Consider the following 16,096-nt stretch of genomic DNA (forward strand, 5'->3'; position numbering starts at 1 on the left):
TCATCTTTCATTTTTCCTAATGGCCGCTAGGGGGAGTTCTAGTGCAAACTACTAATACACGTTCAGATTCAGTGAGAGTTGCACTCAACGTACTGATGCTGTTTTTTTATTGTTGCTTTAATTTGTTTCAGTGAGTCTAACGATGTGTCCACTTCAGCATGTTTTAAGTCAGTCATATACTTTTGCTTTCAGAGCCAACATAATCATAATAATTTAAAGACACACTATTGTTGAACTATCACATGTGATGTTCATATCATTATTCACATGGTCCTGGCACAACAGTAAATAAACACAGTGTTTTTTGGAATGTTTATGTTTGAACTGAGAAATGCTTTAGCCTACAGTTTGAGTACTACAGAAAGATGAAGCAAGATTTCCTCCTAACTGTTTAATTAGGATTTGACTCCACATCTGGCAGGTAGGTCATTATTCTTGGAACTTTTAGTGGCAAAACTTTATACGGTCATTTTCCAAACTACTTGTGTGTGAAGTTGAGAGTGGAAAATAATAAACTAATCACTTACGTTAACTGGACTCTTTTCACATCTAGATAAAAATGGAAACCGACATTGTAAAGCAATACAACAACCTGCTGGAGGAAAATGACCAGTATAAGAAGCTCATCAGCCAGCAGAAGGATAATTTGGCCACTCTGGATAGGGAGGTAAACTACAAGACAGACATATATTGTATTTAGTGTGTTTCAGCTCTGTTTGTGTTGAGATATGATGTGTGTTATGCTATATGAGTAGATGTCACAGTAACAGTGATGGTAGAAGTGCAGTAGTATCAATACCAGTGGTAGCATACCTTATGTTAGCAGATTATTGTATTATTGCTATTCGATCAAATACAACAATTCAATTCAGTTTCATTTATAGTATCAAATCATAACAAGAGTTATCTCAAGACACTTTACAGATAGAGTAGGTGTGGACCACACTCTATCTGTATCTATTTAAGACCCAACAATTCCAATAATTCCCCCAACAGCCATTCCATTTAGTGTGACAGTGGCGAAGAAAAACTTTCTTTCAGGCAAAAACCTCGGACAAATCCTTGCTCTTGGTGGGCTGACATCTGCCGGTGCAGGTTGGAAGTATGGTGAACAGTGGCAATTGTAGTAACAATAAAGATAATGGAACTAACACTAGGTATAGTTGTAGCAGTTTAGGGCATGGCGTAGCAGGGAATAGCAGGGCGTAGCAGGGCAGCAGCAGGGGAGGTAGATGTGTACAGTAGCTGTTTTTAGCATTCAACATTCAGCACATTGGAATGGATTGACAATGAAGGAGTTGACTTTTAAAGGTCCCATGAGATGGTGCTTTTTGGATGTTTTTAGTTAGACCTTAGTGGTCCCCTAACACTGTATCTGAAGTCTCTTTCCCAAAATTCAGCCTTAGGGTAGAATTACAATCACTAGAGCCAGTCCCACAATGAGCTTTCCTTAGTATGTACCATTTCTCAGTCTGTAGCCTGCCACTTTGCTCGTTTGAAAGCCATGATGTCTCCCTCACATGGGTGAGCCAAATGTTCTGGGCGGGCAAAGCAGAGAAAGGGGAGGTAACCTTGCCCCTTATGACCTCATGAGGAGCAAGATTCGAGCTCGGCCCATCTGAGCTTTCATTTTCTCAAAGGCAGAGCAGGATACAGAGGGCTTGGTTTACACCTATCACTATTTCTAGCCACTGGAGGACCATAGGCAGGCTGGGGGGACTCATATTAATGTTAAAAAACCTCATGAAGTGAATTTTTTATGTCATGGAACCTTTAACTTTAAGTTATATATTTATAACAATTGTAGGCATTGTAGAGTAGGAGGGGTTGCCCCATTGTAGTGCTGCACTGTACAAACATTGCAGAGGACTAATTTACATATTGAAAGTGTTGCAGTTCCTTCACTGCTCAGGCACTCTTCAAGCTGAAAGTCAGACCTTTACTGTAAATTCATTGTGTTTCATTTTTAAACCCAATGTGCTACAGCCAACGACCTGTCCCTCTCTGTATAGTTAAAGAGTGCATTGTATTTATTGTGTCTTGTTTGTTTCCCGTGTGGCACCAGGTAACTGTGTCAGAGAGCAGGATTCTGGAGATGTTAACAGTCCCAGGTGGTATCCTAAAACAACAAGGGGAACATGGCCGCCACAGGAAACACATCCGTGTCTTAGAAAACAAACTCAACCAGGTACTAATGCTAAAAAAAAACGTAGTTTCATACACACATGCATGTAACAATGACATTCAAATCTCATTTCAATTAATCAATTCCTTATAGGAATACTTTGTAACTTTGGGAAACACACATCATTGCTTTCTTGCTAAGAATTTGATGAATTAGAAGATTGATACCTCTATCACGTATGAGAGTGGTATCAATCTTCTAATTTAACTCTTGGAGAAGAGAATAAGTAGCCTACATTGCCACCAAATAATGTCAAATTATTCCTCTACTGCAAGCCCTAATTTTAAATGAAAGACCCTCATCACAGTCTAATTCACTGACTTCTACGCAAATTTAAAATGCTCAAACCTATGAAGAGTCCCGGGTTTTAGCCTTAACTCCAATTCTTCCCTCGTCTCCTGTAGGACACCGTTAAGTTTGACGAGTTGCTGTGCAGCAACATGGATCACCGCAAACACATTGCTCACCTTCTGCAGCAGAAAGACTTATGGCGCAGTATCGAAAGGAAATTCAACAGACAGTTGGCTGCACAGCAAAACATCACAGAGAAACTGGGGGAAAGGTTTAATATTGCTTTCAGCCAGAGGTAATTCATGTGTTTGAGTGGATATGGAAAACAAAAACATTTTAGGCCTTTGTTTATATAGGACAGTTTAAACAGGACTAATCCTATATATGTGGGCGCCTGTTCAACCAAGGGAGCTACCCAAGCGCCCAGGAGCATTTGTTATTTGATGTGTGTTTGTGTTGTGTTGTGCTACAGGTCAGAGGCCGAGCTCCGAATGCTGGAGCTGAGGGAGTGCAACGAGCTGGAGACAGTTCTTTTTGCTAAGAGAAAGATGCAGCTGAAGACTACCATCGCCCATGACGTCAAAAGGCAGACTTTCATGGAGACAAAGTTCCAGGGAATGATTCCTTTGGAAGAAGATAAAGACTCCAAGAAGAAAAGTATAATATTAATCTTAATCAAGGCTTATACTGGCTTGGTTTCCAACCTAAATTCATTTTAAATGTCATGTTCAGACATAATCTGACTTGTTAATAGTCTGCTATCTTTATATCCCTGTAACAGAGAAACAGCATCAATGTGAGAATGGAGTAAAGGAGCTGGAGATGTACATGCAGGGACACAGCACTCTGGTGCGGGTCACTGAAGAAAGAGACCTGCGTCAAATAAGCCACATGTTTATTCAGAATGAACAGAAGAATTTTGCTCACATCAGTTACATCAACGAGCTCCATAAAAGAAGGAACATGTTGAAGAACTGCACAGACAAGATGAAGGCATGCGCATGTCCTGTTAACAAATACTCACAGCCACAGTTTAACCTAGTGTACTTTATATTTATACACATGTGTTCCTCTTTCAGAGTGATATCCTGTTCCTGGAGGAAGAGAACAAAGGACATGATGAGCAGATTGAAAGCCTTCTTAAGGATCTAGAGGTGAGTCTCACTGTCTGACCTAACAGATCACATGATGCAGTAGCTAGTTCCATTTCATAGTTTCAAACAATGTACTGTACATGTTGTCAATATTGTTACAGTGCTTTACTTTAGCTGAATAGGATTATAATAACATAATTATTGTATAATGCAAGAAATGAACTTGGATCTGAGCTTTTTCCAAGCAACACATTTTTCAGGTACAAAGGGAATTACTGGAATTGTTGGGTCTTTGTAAATTACAGAGTGTGGTCTAGACCTATTCTATCTGTAAAGTGTCTTGAGATAACTCTTGTTATGAATTGATACTATAAATAAATTTAAAAAGAAAATCGAACTGAAACCTTGTATCTCCATGATCTTTACAATTATGGACCTAAAAAACAGCTTTGATTGCTTGATTAAAAATATTTTTGACCTTACCCAATCCACTTTGATGGGTTTTATGAGCTATGGATCAAGCTTTAGCTAAAAACGTGAAAATCTACCAAACAGCAATGATATAAAATCTGCTGTTGGTGGGCCACACAGTTTTGTAATTGTTAATTTGTATATAGTTGCATTTTAGTCAATTATCCCAAATATTAATTAATTTTAACATTTAATTGATCCTGTACAGATCAGAACATTATTCGGTCTGACCATATCTTTTTCGAGATAATATATTACATGCAGTACACTGTCACATTATCTCACAGTATCTTAGTCCCCTAACTTCAAAGCCAGGCCTACAAATCCACACTAGTCAAAGGAAGACTTGGACTTTGCAAAGAACAACTTAATACTAAAATGTTACTTACAGTACCTGATGTGTACATTAAAGTCTGTCTAATACTTGATGTATGACTATACAGTTAGTAAATGAGAAGAATATCACAGGCACATCTTCCTTGTTTTGGGTTTTTCAGCTTGGATCGTTTTTTCTTATCGCATGATGACATTAAAAGACAAAATGGCTTTGATTAAGTAATGTTGTCTATTAATATCTTGTATACCCCAGTGTTGGTAATGTCTCAAAGCTTTGTCCAAGATACATTTTAAAATATTTTTATACTTTATAAAAAGATTAGATACCCTTGGTTCTTAAAAATCAGCTAAAACAGCACTTTTTCAGTCTTTTTTTCCTCCTGTGTCTTTCTGTGCTGTAGTCTGAGTTGGAGAAGTATAGCTGTCTGTCCGACTCGCTGGAGAAGCAGTGTGCTGTGGTTCAGAGTTCTCTGGACCAGCTGATGACTGCCATCAGTGGTCTTTTAGACAAGATAATGCAAGAAGTGGTCATCGTCAACACTGACAACATTGTACACTTCACCAGTAGGTTACCTCTTAACCCCCTATTCCTGGCCCTGAATTACAATTTTCTCATTTTAACACCCCTGTTGTCGGCTTCTCTCTACTTCAGGTATCCTTGAGGAGAGAATTAGTAACATTCTGATCCAGGCCAACAACGTGAAAGACGAGTACTTGGTTCCTGAGAAGTTGCTGTTGGCCAACTCTGACTTGCTACCAGGTGTGAAACACCTTAAACCTTACAGTGTGAAACTGTGTGATTTCAAAAAAGCAGTGGTAGTCTTCTTGAACAAAACTAATAATACTGTATCTAACCATTTTTATATACACATGCTCCACCATAAACTGTATGTGTATTTGTTACAGAAAAGGAGGCAGTTGTGGAAACAGAGCGCTGCAGGTCTTCTTCACGCTCGGTCAAGTCTGCCTGATCAGACAGAAAATGGTGCCTTTTAAACACTTTTGGTGGCAATAAACTCATTACAGCATCATATGGTGGTTCTTTATGTAGCATACAGTACGATAACTTTGTCCTTCAGAATTGAATGCAGAGTTTTATGTTAATCCTAAAAGATCATACTGAGACCATCCGTGTTGCATCTGACATGTGAATTAATCAATATTAAAGCTGCATTTATTTTTTAAGTTAGCCATTGGAAGGTAGAGGAACCCCACACCTTTCTGAAAACAAAACATTTAGCATATTGGCAGATAATAAAGTTGTTGTGGCTAATGGTTTTGGGGGCCCTGAACAAAGGGCCCAGTATATTCAGTCCCCTTTACCCCTGAGTCGGATGCCCCTGCATGGGTTAGCAATCAGTTAACAGATCACACACAGTAGCGTTAGCAATTTTTTTTTTTTGCCATGTTTCTGGCCACCTGATGAATGTAAGTTGAATACTCACTCTCTTTTTAGTATTGTTTTTTGTCTCCACCAACTATTGAAAGAAATATCTGTCTAAATTCTCCACTGTGTTCTCCAGCTATTCGCTAACTTTGTCTGTCTGCAATTTTTTGCTGGACATGTAGTGTACAGTGGGTTTATCAGAGTAGTTTTGGGCTGTTAGAAACAAGGTTAATGAGAAAAAAAACATTGTAGGTTTTAAAATCAAAACAAAGATCTAAACTGCTTTTGCAGAGCTGAAAGGAACAGCTGACTTAGGTGACAATTCTCCGTGGGCTGGTCACTACAAATGATTGTTTTCACATTACACTTTTGTCATTTCTTCCACGGTTGATACAACAAATTGTGATTAGAGCAGCTTTCATGGTAACAGTTCATTCAGATGCAGTAGCAGGTGCAACTAACGTTAAAGGCACAACATGCTATTTTTTTCCTCAAGTGACCTAATTCCCCTCCTTTAATGGCCACAGTCTGTTTCTAGAGACTGTTAAAACAGGGCACATGATGTGAGCTCAAATGTGCAAGTTAATCCAAGCACTTATCCCTCAGCACTCCCTACATATCTCCTCTCCTCTCTAGAAAGCAAACTTTGGTCTGGGGTGGACTAGCTGGCTGCCCCGGTCTCTCCAGCTGCCAACAACCAGGGAATTTCACCAGCCAAAGTCTAGCAAATGGGGTTGGTGAGGGCACCAAGGATCACTTGGTGGCATCCTATTGTGTGCCTGCCGCATGAACTCCACAGTATAGCATTACCCTCTTCACATCATCACAGAACTAAAATAACAGCAGGGCTTTGTCTCACTTAAGCCCTCTGTTTCAGAAGCCAACCCTTTTAATGTGTGCACACAATACACACATATATGACTTTATGCATGCATATGAACGGAAATACACATGGGCACACACACACAAACAATGCCAAACACATGTTTCGAATCTCATGGGGGATTTCAGTGGACCATCAATCACTATTCTCAAGTACACACACTCACTACCTAACATGGACTAAAAGACTAGCTGGTATAGCCACGTGTTCAAGCAGTAATATGATAATCTTATAAACATATGACTCACAGGAATATAACCTCTTTTGTATTGTCTCTGTACCGTTTGTACTGTTCTTTCCCTAGGTGTCTTGAATTTTGTTTTTCAGAAATCAAAGTGACAATTGGCTTCTGTCTTTGAAAACTTTTATTAGACGAACACGCACAGACCTTACAAATGGATACTTTCTATGAAAATGAAAGGCAGGTGGTTTTGAGTGTACAAAATGACAACGGAAAATAATCGAATTAGTCTCAAGTGAATGTGGAAACATTCTTTTTTGGGGCCTGGAAGAGAACATTTTGTCATGGTCCTCTTGCGGTTTTGGGTGAGTATTGTGCATAGACAATGCAGCCTACATAAAGATGCATAAATAAACCACGGTCCATATCTCCTTTAAGGCAGTGGGCCACAATCAAGTCACGTACCAGCAAAAGACGGACTTTCTATTTGATGAACAAGTTGACAAAAAAGGTTTACTCCTGGTCCTTTTCCTCTCCGTGGGTAATGATGTGAACCAGATTATTGTAGTCCAGGTTCCCTGCAACATCTGGGGGGAATGCAGCAAACATCTGCTCCATCTCACCAAAAAAACAAAAAACAGCAATACATCACTTTTAAAAGAGCTTTAGCCCTTCACAAAGACAATAGCCCAGCATGCATGAAAAGGTGGGACGATGATTCACTGAGTTCATTTTTTTTAAATAAAATGTTCATGACGACAATTCAGACAAACATCATGATGATGTCTATCCTTCTGTGCATGGCGGAATCACCCACTCACTCACACAGACTCAATCAGACATAATAATGAGTATTAGGAGAAAAGGACTACCACACACACACACACACACACACACACACACACACACACACACACACACACACACACACACACACACACACACACACACACACACACACACACACCACACACACACACACACACACACAGCAATCAGACATCACAGTGAGTATTTGGATAAAAGGACCACAATGTACCTCTTCAGGGGAGAATCGGTCTGCTTGTGTTGTTAGCATCTGTGTCACACTGAACAGAAAAAAAAGAGAAAACACCGTATGAGATGACAAGTAACTCACACCAGGAGGAAATGTGCAGGTTGTAATGGATGAATCATTGCAGTCAGACTCAGATGAAGTCGTAAATTGGGAGTGAAAAGCTCACATGTCATCCTTTGCAATGTATTTGCATTTTGCAAAGTGACGCTGAGTCAAGAATGTGTTAAGTCACTTACTAGTCCTTCCTCAGCACACCTTTCCCCTCAGGGTCAAAGACTTTAAACGCATTGAGGATGGTCTCCTCTGGATCAGCACCTAGATATTAAATATGTATTAGATAAATTCTAGATGTAGAGAATATAAGACAGTAAAACAGTCAGTGTAGTTCCTGAAACATACTCGTATAAATACTCTGCTTGCATGACTCAGGTTTAGTTTTTGGGATTCCATTTTCATCTTTAGCCTGTCCTTACCTTTCAGCTTCTCACCAAACATGGTGAGGAAGACAGTGAAGTTGATCGGGCCAGGAGCCTCTTTGAGCATCTCGTCAATCTCTTCCTGTTTCACATTGAGACGTCCTACGGCAACAAACGTGAACACACGACACAATCAGATTAAGCAGATTCCGAAAAATATGGAGCTCGAGTGTTGTTGATCTAGGATCTGTTTTGCATTGTAGCTCATGACTATCTTCTTTACCTGCAATAAAAACAAATCAACTCACAGCATCTTGTAAGACTGAACATGAGGGATGTCGACATACCTAGAGCAGCAAAAGTGTCCCTCAGATCATTCTTGTCGATGAATCCGTCTCTGTTCTGGTCCATGATAGTGAAGGCCTGAGGTCAGTGCACAGGTGAAAGTACAGTACACATGAATGAGTCTCTCTGTCTTGGAAAACGGATTACAGCCACATGCTTCCAGCCCACTTCTTCAGACAGAAACATTCTAATCTGCCACACACCTTTTTTGATTCTCTTTCTTTCCTTGAATATTTTTGTGTGCCATCTTTATAGATGACCACTGATAAGTATTTATAACCTGTGTCCCCCCCCTGAGGTTTAGCCTGGCATCCAGGGCATGCCCAGCAGTTTATCTGCAGCCTAATCACTGATGACACAGTCTGGATGTCTGGGCACCACTGACCGTCATACCAGCATACCACAAGCCTCACTGCTGACAAGCCAGGGACAGAAAAATAGACAGGTGGGCATACTACAATGGTGAACAATGGAAATGGAAAGAGAGGAGGATGCAGAGGGAAAAAGAAATAGAAACCTCTGTATGTGTTGCTGTGTATTTTTTAAGACGGAAACACTAACATGCATGTGCATAGGCCATTTCCACAATGGGTGTGTCGTTCCCAGCCAAATGTAAAATAGGTGGGGTAAAAAATTGGTCGAGCAGCTTTCACCTCTTTAAATTCCTGGATCTGAGCCTGCTCAAACATGGAGAACACATTCGAGTTGGCTCCCTCTGCTGACCTCTTCTTGGCTTTCTTTGGGGCCTTTTGGCAGAAAGAAAGGAAAAGAGATGAGGCAGACACTACATGGCAGTTAGGGGTAAGAATCATAGAAGAGCATCTTTATAAGAGGAGGGGATTTGCATTTGGGCAATCACACAAGAGCATAAACATTGCATGTGATTATTTGTCCTTGAAAATGATGTTTGTAATTTAGCTGAATGTATCAGTTAGCTAAATAAAGCTAAATGTAGCCTGCACCTAGCAATTTGGAGTAAAAAGTTGGTAAAATTAAACGTCTGCAACGGTAAGCTACTTTCCATCCAAATATGTTTTTATATTAATGAGTTAAGAACAGAAAATGTTAATGTAGCATCCTTGAAGCCTCCCAAAAAAAACGTGTGTCCCGTAACTATCCTTGCACCATCAAACAGCATCCCACCCACAGTGAGTGACTTACCATGGCTGAGCAGCTGGGAGGTCAGACCAACAACGATGCCAGTGAACAATGGAGAGATTGTAGGTGCCCTTTTGTAGCCCCCAACCCTCAGCTCTACTGGATGATATTTATAAACTATGCCCTCTTTAGGAAGTGGCAGGTAAATGATGCTTCATACAGCACATACAATATTGCATGCTGGCAAAAAAAAAAGAAGAAGAAACACAGGCACACACATTGGACAAAGACGATTTGAATAACCGGTTTAGAATATCAAGAGCAGACTGAAGGTTAAAGCACTTAATCACTTTAAACTGCCCTTTGTCCACAACGCAGTCTTGACCGCCTAAACTATAGAAAGACATGGTACTACCTCAATGAAAGTGATGTTATTAAGTCTGCAGTCTTCTTTTTACTTTGTCTTAATGATTTTTTAAAAATGCCAGGAGAGGGTTGACCCAGAGTGCCACCACACATATTAAGAGTATAAATCTGCAGAAATCCGGCAGTTATCCTCCAGCTGACCAGTTTGACTTTTGAAGTTCTCACTGGAGCGTGCTTGCTATGAACATTCAAAGTGGGGTTTGTGTTGGGCGATCCAGTCCCACCTGAAACAATATCAAATGCAGTCTGAAGCTTTTTTTCAAAAGTCTATGGCAAAGTTAAGGCTATGAAGTCACTGAAAATGGGTCTGCCCTACAGCGAATGCATTAAACATATCTTAGACGATGCAATGTAACTGGTGTTGATGAGAGTGAAATCCATTATACATATTCATATATATTTTAAAATTAACAAAACATTGTACAGTCTCATACCAACAGCCTTGACTACAGAGGATGGCTTGTCCATTCAATAAGATTTGCTTTCAAAAAAGGTCCTTGGAAATTATGTCTAATTTTTAATCTTTCAAAAATGTAATAGATGTACTTTGTAAGTAGCACGCAGGTAAAAACCGTTTACCAGTCCAACAGATTGATAATTGAACATTTGAAGAATTTATTTGAAGAACTCGATTTCAAAGATCTTTGACCCACAAAAGGTTTTGAAAACCTGAGCCTGTATCCAAGGACTGGGATTTTGAGCTGGAATTCACCTACTTTCACCAACAAAATATTTAACAACATCAAATTTGATATTCTGATGTGTGTGTGTTGTCTTCATTTGATACAAGACATGACGAGAGAGTGTGGAAATCACCAGCTCCTCGAGTGTAATTTATTGACCTGTCAGGGGAGTGTTTACTGCCTGAGTCACATGTCTCACATGCTTCATAGTACAGCATGGAACAGAACACATTAAATGTAAATGTACCTGTACCATTCTGCCAGTGAAACAGATTATCATCAATTCTTTTCATTCCTAAAAGGTAAAATGAGATAAAATACAGGATGCAGGCCAAAGAAGGAACTGCATCAAAGGATGTCTTCGATCTACTCTGCACACTACACTGGTGTTAGCTCTAAAGACTTTGTGAAACTAAGCTCAGTGTTGTCAACAGCAGTAGGTGCGACATACTGAAGTGAGACACACTGCTGACACTGAACACGTTCTTACAATGTGACATTGCACCATTAACACGTCGTCCAGTATCACTTCTGGCTCCCAGGTCAAGAAAAGTGAGTCTGTGAAAATGAGCTGAATGGGCCGGGGTGAGGAGGGGGGGCCGCGTGGGTGTGATCTATATAAAGAGCGGAGCTCAAAGCCTCCCTGCACTGAGTACGCTCACTGTCAAATAAAATGCTGGTGATTAACAGCAGATGTCACTGGTATCATCTCACAGCATGGTGTGTACAAGGAGGTCAGAATTAGAAGAGTTATTGCTGCAGATGCTATTGTTAAAAACGTCCCCCCTTTTGCTCGTCTCAGTTTCGGACTGGAGCTGCAGCTACTGTGACTGGAATGGCAGGCCATTGTCACGTTGGCTGAGCGCTGGGATCAGACACCTATAAATAGACTAACCTCTTCTAACACAATGGACATGGACAAATGGTCATTTCACAAGCAGCCTCAAGTGTGAGGGGTGAGTAGAAAGCACAGTTTTCTCTTCCTTCACATTCCATAGAGTGAATTAGGAGGGAGTTCTGTGTCTGCAGGATATTACCTACTCACAGGCACACAAGCACAATATAAGGAGGCAAAGAATTGAAAGACAATGGTTATAATATTTAATATTCTGTGACAAAATCTCTACAGGGAACGCTAATAAAACATTTGTTAGCAGACATCAATATCATATCCAGCGTTACGGCATTATGACCATGTGAATGAAAATACAAATTAAAAAAAAATTATTTAAAAAATGAAATAAAACAGGATGGGAAATTCTTTTGTTTAGAGTCCCTTAGAGATCGGTGGAAAACGTGTGCAATCCGTAGCATTGGGTGCTTTTTGTTGAACATTTGTGACCAATAATTCTCTGTTCTTGGCTCAAGTACATTCAAAGAGTTTTTACATCTAAAAAGAACCACAGTGGATAGTGGATCCAGAAAGTTAAAGAAACCTCTTCCTATTGAGCGCCCTACTGTTAAAAGACACACTGGGCAAGTTAAAGTGTGGCATCTCATCTCCATGAATCAAATGATAATACATATAGAAATAAAATCCCCTGGTGTAAGCACTTGGACACTGATAGCCAAAAAAACTACATTTGGATGGATTTTAGTGTCCTTTATTGTTGGACTGTTTAACCATTTACTTTGCCAAGACTGCCTTGATAAAAGAAAAAGAAGCGATCAAAAGTAATTATACTCATATGCATTTACTGTGCAAATAGGTAATAGTTAAAAGAGCGAATTTGTTATTCACGTGCTTTGCTTTTAAATCGTGGAAGAAAAGTATAACCCAAATGAGGCAGAAGCAAAAGACAACACTCCGTTTCATTTCAGATATACATATCCATGCCATTTACGGATCAGGGGAAAAACAAATACTTACAACTTCACCTTGAACAATTTTGGGTTATTTACAATAAAAGAGACATTGTACAAAAAGAAATGCTCAAGTACTATGTTGTAAGCTTCAAACATGATTCCCGCCCCCCCGTTGTTTTGTTCAGCTCTGAGGTTTTGCCTTTGACAGATGGAAGTGCATACACGAGTTGGATCCAGATACAATCACTCACTTGATAAAGGATGTTTTGACATATTAAAAGAATACTCATTGGACATTCAAGAGGACATGTAATCACTTTTTTCTTTAACAAAAATAGACATGGCTTATCCAGCCTTGAAATTCCTTCTCAATATATATATATAAAATTATGTCTTGTCTATGTACAGTCAGATAGCGTTCTGAAGGATTAGAAAGTCCTGCTAGGGATTGTGGGTAGTGCAGTTTTAATGTTGAGCTTTGTTGTTCTACAGGGCAGGGAGGGTTAGGTTACTTACATTTTATTTTGAATTGTTAGTGCTCCAGTCAAGTCCTGCCACCCTAACTAACCGAAGCCTTGTCAGAAGACAGACTAGCAGAAAATGATTGTAATTAGCTGATAATGATTGTGTGATGACATGTCAGCGCAGGGCTGGAGCCAGAAATGCTAAAAGATGTACCGTACTCTCCTGCCCTGATCTGGGGCTACTGTGGACAGAGTTGAGCGTGGAAAGGATCCAGTTCTATTAATACTATTTTGAGTGAGACTCTGCCATTTTCACTAGTGACTGATTTAGTAAATATTTAGGCCTTGAGTTGTGAGATGAAGTTGCTACGGCTGTGCTTATTTAACTTAGTCACTACTGTCTGGAGTTAACTAAAACTAGCAAAACCCACCGAGTCAGGTCAAAAGTTAAGAACTCATTTTCCAGATTTTGTTCTTGAAAAATATATCAAATTTAATCACTAATCCTTTCTCAGAGTACACAGCGCATACTCAAACACATTGCAAAGAAAAACCTGCTCAAAAAGTTGTTTAATATGGCATTTTGTTGACCTTTATTGACTCAAGTCAGTTCATTGAGAAAAATAACCTGATTCTATTTAACATTATTTATTATTCTTGTTCTCTCTGTTCTGACTGCTATGTTTTTTTTCCCTCTGTGGGTTTGTCAGCTTAGATGTCAGGCAAAACTGATGTGTGGCAGTATTTCATCAGAAATTGGTGACACTCTCACTAGTTCTCTGCTCCCACCGTTGCATTTCTTTTTCCATGCTGGGTATGTGGCTTCGCTGTCTCTCAAACAGATGATTGGTCCCATACCTGTAGAATAAATTCAAAAACATAAAGTCAGGTTAATACATACACATGCATAGACCACTTAGATTGTTATACTTGAAATATGTTCATTTAAAATCTGAACCAAAACATACAATAATATAATTATTATATAAAACTAAAGGGCCATGGGTACATACATAGGTGCGTGGAGATGGAGACCCTACACCAGACATGCACCTCTCAAAAAAATTTAACTACACGTTGCGGCGACAACTGTGATTGGTCCACTTGGCTGTGGCTTGGTAGCGTCGCATTTGACTGAAACCCAAACATGTCACCCTGCTAGTGGTGCTACAGAAAAACTACAGCGATCACCAAAGTCGCCAGGATTCCTCCTTTTGACACTTTAAGTATATGAAACAAATTTTATGACAGTCCCTCCAATTATTGTCCCACAACATCACTAAAAAACTAAAATGTCAATTGCTGTTAGTATTAGCGGAAAAGTCAGGGGATTGCCATCAGAATTCATCTTCCAGGGACCATAATCATTGCCTTCTGGATCAAAGTGGTGGACCAACCGACTGACTTCACGTCCCCTAGAACCACGCCAGTAGTGTGTAAGATAGAGTTTTGGTACCATCACTGTAATTGAGTAGTAACAGGTGTGCATCAACCGTATACAGCAACTGCTGAGTAGTAAATAGCAAAAAAAAAAAAAAAAAATCAACAGAAATGATTAACAAACCTTGTTAACAGGGGGTATGGGCGTGCGACCAGAGCCAGTATGAAGCCTTTGGCGCTCTTCGAATCGTCCGGGGGACTTCTCCCTACGAACATCCATCATCCGACCAGGAGAGCGGTCCATTCGAGGGTCTGCCATGGCCCTGCCTGGGGAGCGCTCTAACCGGGGGTCAGCCATTGCCCGACCTGGAGACCCCACTATCCGACTCTCCAGCATCCTGCCTGGAGACTTCTCTCTCTCCAATGGACGGCTGGGGGACTTGTCCCGTCGAAACTCTGTGCGAGCCTCTCTGTAGCGGTGAGGTGTGCCAGGATCTCCGTGAACTAGCGGATTGGCTGCCAGCCTTTTTGAGATGTGCTCATTGTAGGAAGGAGGCCCACGCTTGTTGGGGCTGTTAGGATGAAACCGAGGCACAGAGACGGGCAGGGGGCATTGGTCAAAGGAAAAATTTATTTTTTGTCTCGGGTCATGGGCTTTGCTGGGCACTGTCAGATAAGTCAACAGTTGTGGTGAGGATGATGCATGATTAAGCTTATTTGATAAGCTGTAGTTCATTGCTATTCATGGTTTGAGAGAGATTGAACCCATCTACATGATTTAGTTTTCCAAATGAGAACAGAGTCAGAGGCTGACAACAACACTAAAGAGCAAAGCTTTTCAAAGTCAGCACTGTGAGCAATAAAGGCTCAGTTGTTAATGAGATTAGAATTGCAAAAGACCAGTCTCAATCAGAAGTCAGGCTCTTTATTCAACAATTTTCTTTCTGCATTTGACAGGAGGCATTTTAAAAAGCAATTTTAATATAAAAAGATCTAGCTCAGGATTTGTTACAGATAAAAAAGGAACCCTTCCTCCTGTAAAGAGCAAAATGATGGTGTTACTCTCTTGTTTTATAACCAGATAAAACATAAAGGCTACAATTTAACATTCACCACCTGTGGATGCCAACCTGTGCCCAGCAGTGCCAGCTAGTCCCATTGATCATCAACACCAGTGTACATGGAACAAAAAAGTGTGGTGTGCTTGGAATGCTCTTAGTCTAGAATAAATGAATGAATACTGTAAGTAACATGCTCAGGTAAACTGAGACATGAATAATAATCAAATAAAACACATCTTTGTGTGATTTATTTTTTAACTCCTTTACCTGACATTATTATTCCTGCAGAATAATTTCCCTTTACCAGGGCTTTGCTTTAAGTGGTCATCAGCTTTATTTCCCTTCAATAGACAAATGAAGGCATTGCATAATTTATTTATCAATATGTAAACAATGCAGGTGTCAATCAAACCTTTATGGGATGTCCCAATTTCCTAATTGACAAATTAAATACGGAGTGAATATAGAGTTATAGATTGGGGTAGCAATTTTGTTTTTGCATTCTGTTCATTTATTCTGTTGTTATAATATG

The 16,096-nt window shown here is 39.9% G+C and overlaps 3 protein-coding genes across 9 annotated transcripts in view; 1 reads left to right on the forward strand and 2 right to left on the reverse strand.

Annotated features, from left to right (window-relative positions):
- The first annotated feature begins 299 nt into the window (after window positions 1-299).
- Window positions 300-5,408, forward strand: LOC116687389 (coiled-coil domain-containing protein 63). The gene is made up of 10 exons (XM_032512740.1): window positions 300-421; window positions 554-667; window positions 2,066-2,188; window positions 2,590-2,771; window positions 2,949-3,133; window positions 3,258-3,469; window positions 3,556-3,630; window positions 4,779-4,941; window positions 5,030-5,137; window positions 5,284-5,408. The coding sequence occupies exons 2-10, from the start codon at window positions 560-562 to the stop codon at window positions 5,346-5,348; spliced, it is 1,221 nt and encodes a 406-aa protein (XP_032368631.1). The 5' UTR covers window positions 300-421; window positions 554-559; the 3' UTR covers window positions 5,349-5,408.
- Window positions 5,409-6,994: 1,586 nt separating this feature from the next.
- On the reverse strand, window positions 6,995-9,900 carry myl2a (myosin, light chain 2a, regulatory, cardiac, slow). Its single transcript, XM_032512759.1, has 7 exons — window positions 9,808-9,900; window positions 9,300-9,392; window positions 8,649-8,724; window positions 8,359-8,463; window positions 8,122-8,200; window positions 7,868-7,916; window positions 6,995-7,446 (listed from the first exon to the last, which is right to left on the reverse strand). The coding sequence occupies exons 1-7, from the start codon at window positions 9,808-9,810 to the stop codon at window positions 7,342-7,344; spliced, it is 510 nt and encodes a 169-aa protein (XP_032368650.1). The 5' UTR covers window positions 9,811-9,900; the 3' UTR covers window positions 6,995-7,341.
- Window positions 9,901-13,815: 3,915 nt separating this feature from the next.
- The window catches only part of cita (citron rho-interacting serine/threonine kinase a), a 40,611-nt gene continuing 38,330 nt past the window's right edge, over window positions 13,816-16,096 (reverse strand). For all 7 annotated transcript variants that reach the window (XM_032512707.1, XM_032512708.1, XM_032512702.1 and 4 more), the window contains 2 exons: window positions 14,688-15,075; window positions 13,816-13,981 (listed from right to left, as the gene is read on the reverse strand). In XM_032512707.1, coding sequence (XP_032368598.1) covers window positions 13,958-13,981; window positions 14,688-15,075 — 412 coding nt within the window. In that variant the 3' untranslated portion in view covers window positions 13,816-13,957. The remainder of the gene's footprint in view (window positions 13,982-14,687; window positions 15,076-16,096) is intronic.

This window comes from Etheostoma spectabile, chromosome 4, assembly GCF_008692095.1.
Source record: "Etheostoma spectabile isolate EspeVRDwgs_2016 chromosome 4, UIUC_Espe_1.0, whole genome shotgun sequence".
In the NCBI taxonomy this organism is placed as follows: domain Eukaryota; kingdom Metazoa; phylum Chordata; class Actinopteri; order Perciformes; family Percidae; genus Etheostoma; species Etheostoma spectabile.

What these genes read in the sequence shown, in the direction of transcription:
- myl2a (XM_032512759.1), bottom strand. An exon ending in AGATCCAGGAATTTAAAGAG is followed by an intron (nt 8,725 to 9,299) that starts GTGAAAGCTGCT and finishes CACTGACCTCAG; the next exon opens with GCCTTCACTATCATGGACCA. An exon ending in GGTGTGCTGAGGAAGGACTA is followed by an intron (nt 7,917 to 8,121) that starts GTAAGTGACTTA and finishes TTTTCTGTTCAG; the next exon opens with TGTGACACAGATGCTAACAA.
- LOC116687389 (XM_032512740.1), top strand. Translation starts at nt 560, where the DNA reads ATGGAAACCGACATTGTAAAGCAATACAACAACCTGCTGGAGGAAAAT. An exon ending in TGGCCACTCTGGATAGGGAG is followed by an intron (nt 668 to 2,065) that starts GTAAACTACAAG and finishes GTGTGGCACCAG; the next exon opens with GTAACTGTGTCAGAGAGCAG. An exon ending in ACTGCACAGACAAGATGAAG is followed by an intron (nt 3,470 to 3,555) that starts GCATGCGCATGT and finishes TTCCTCTTTCAG; the next exon opens with AGTGATATCCTGTTCCTGGA.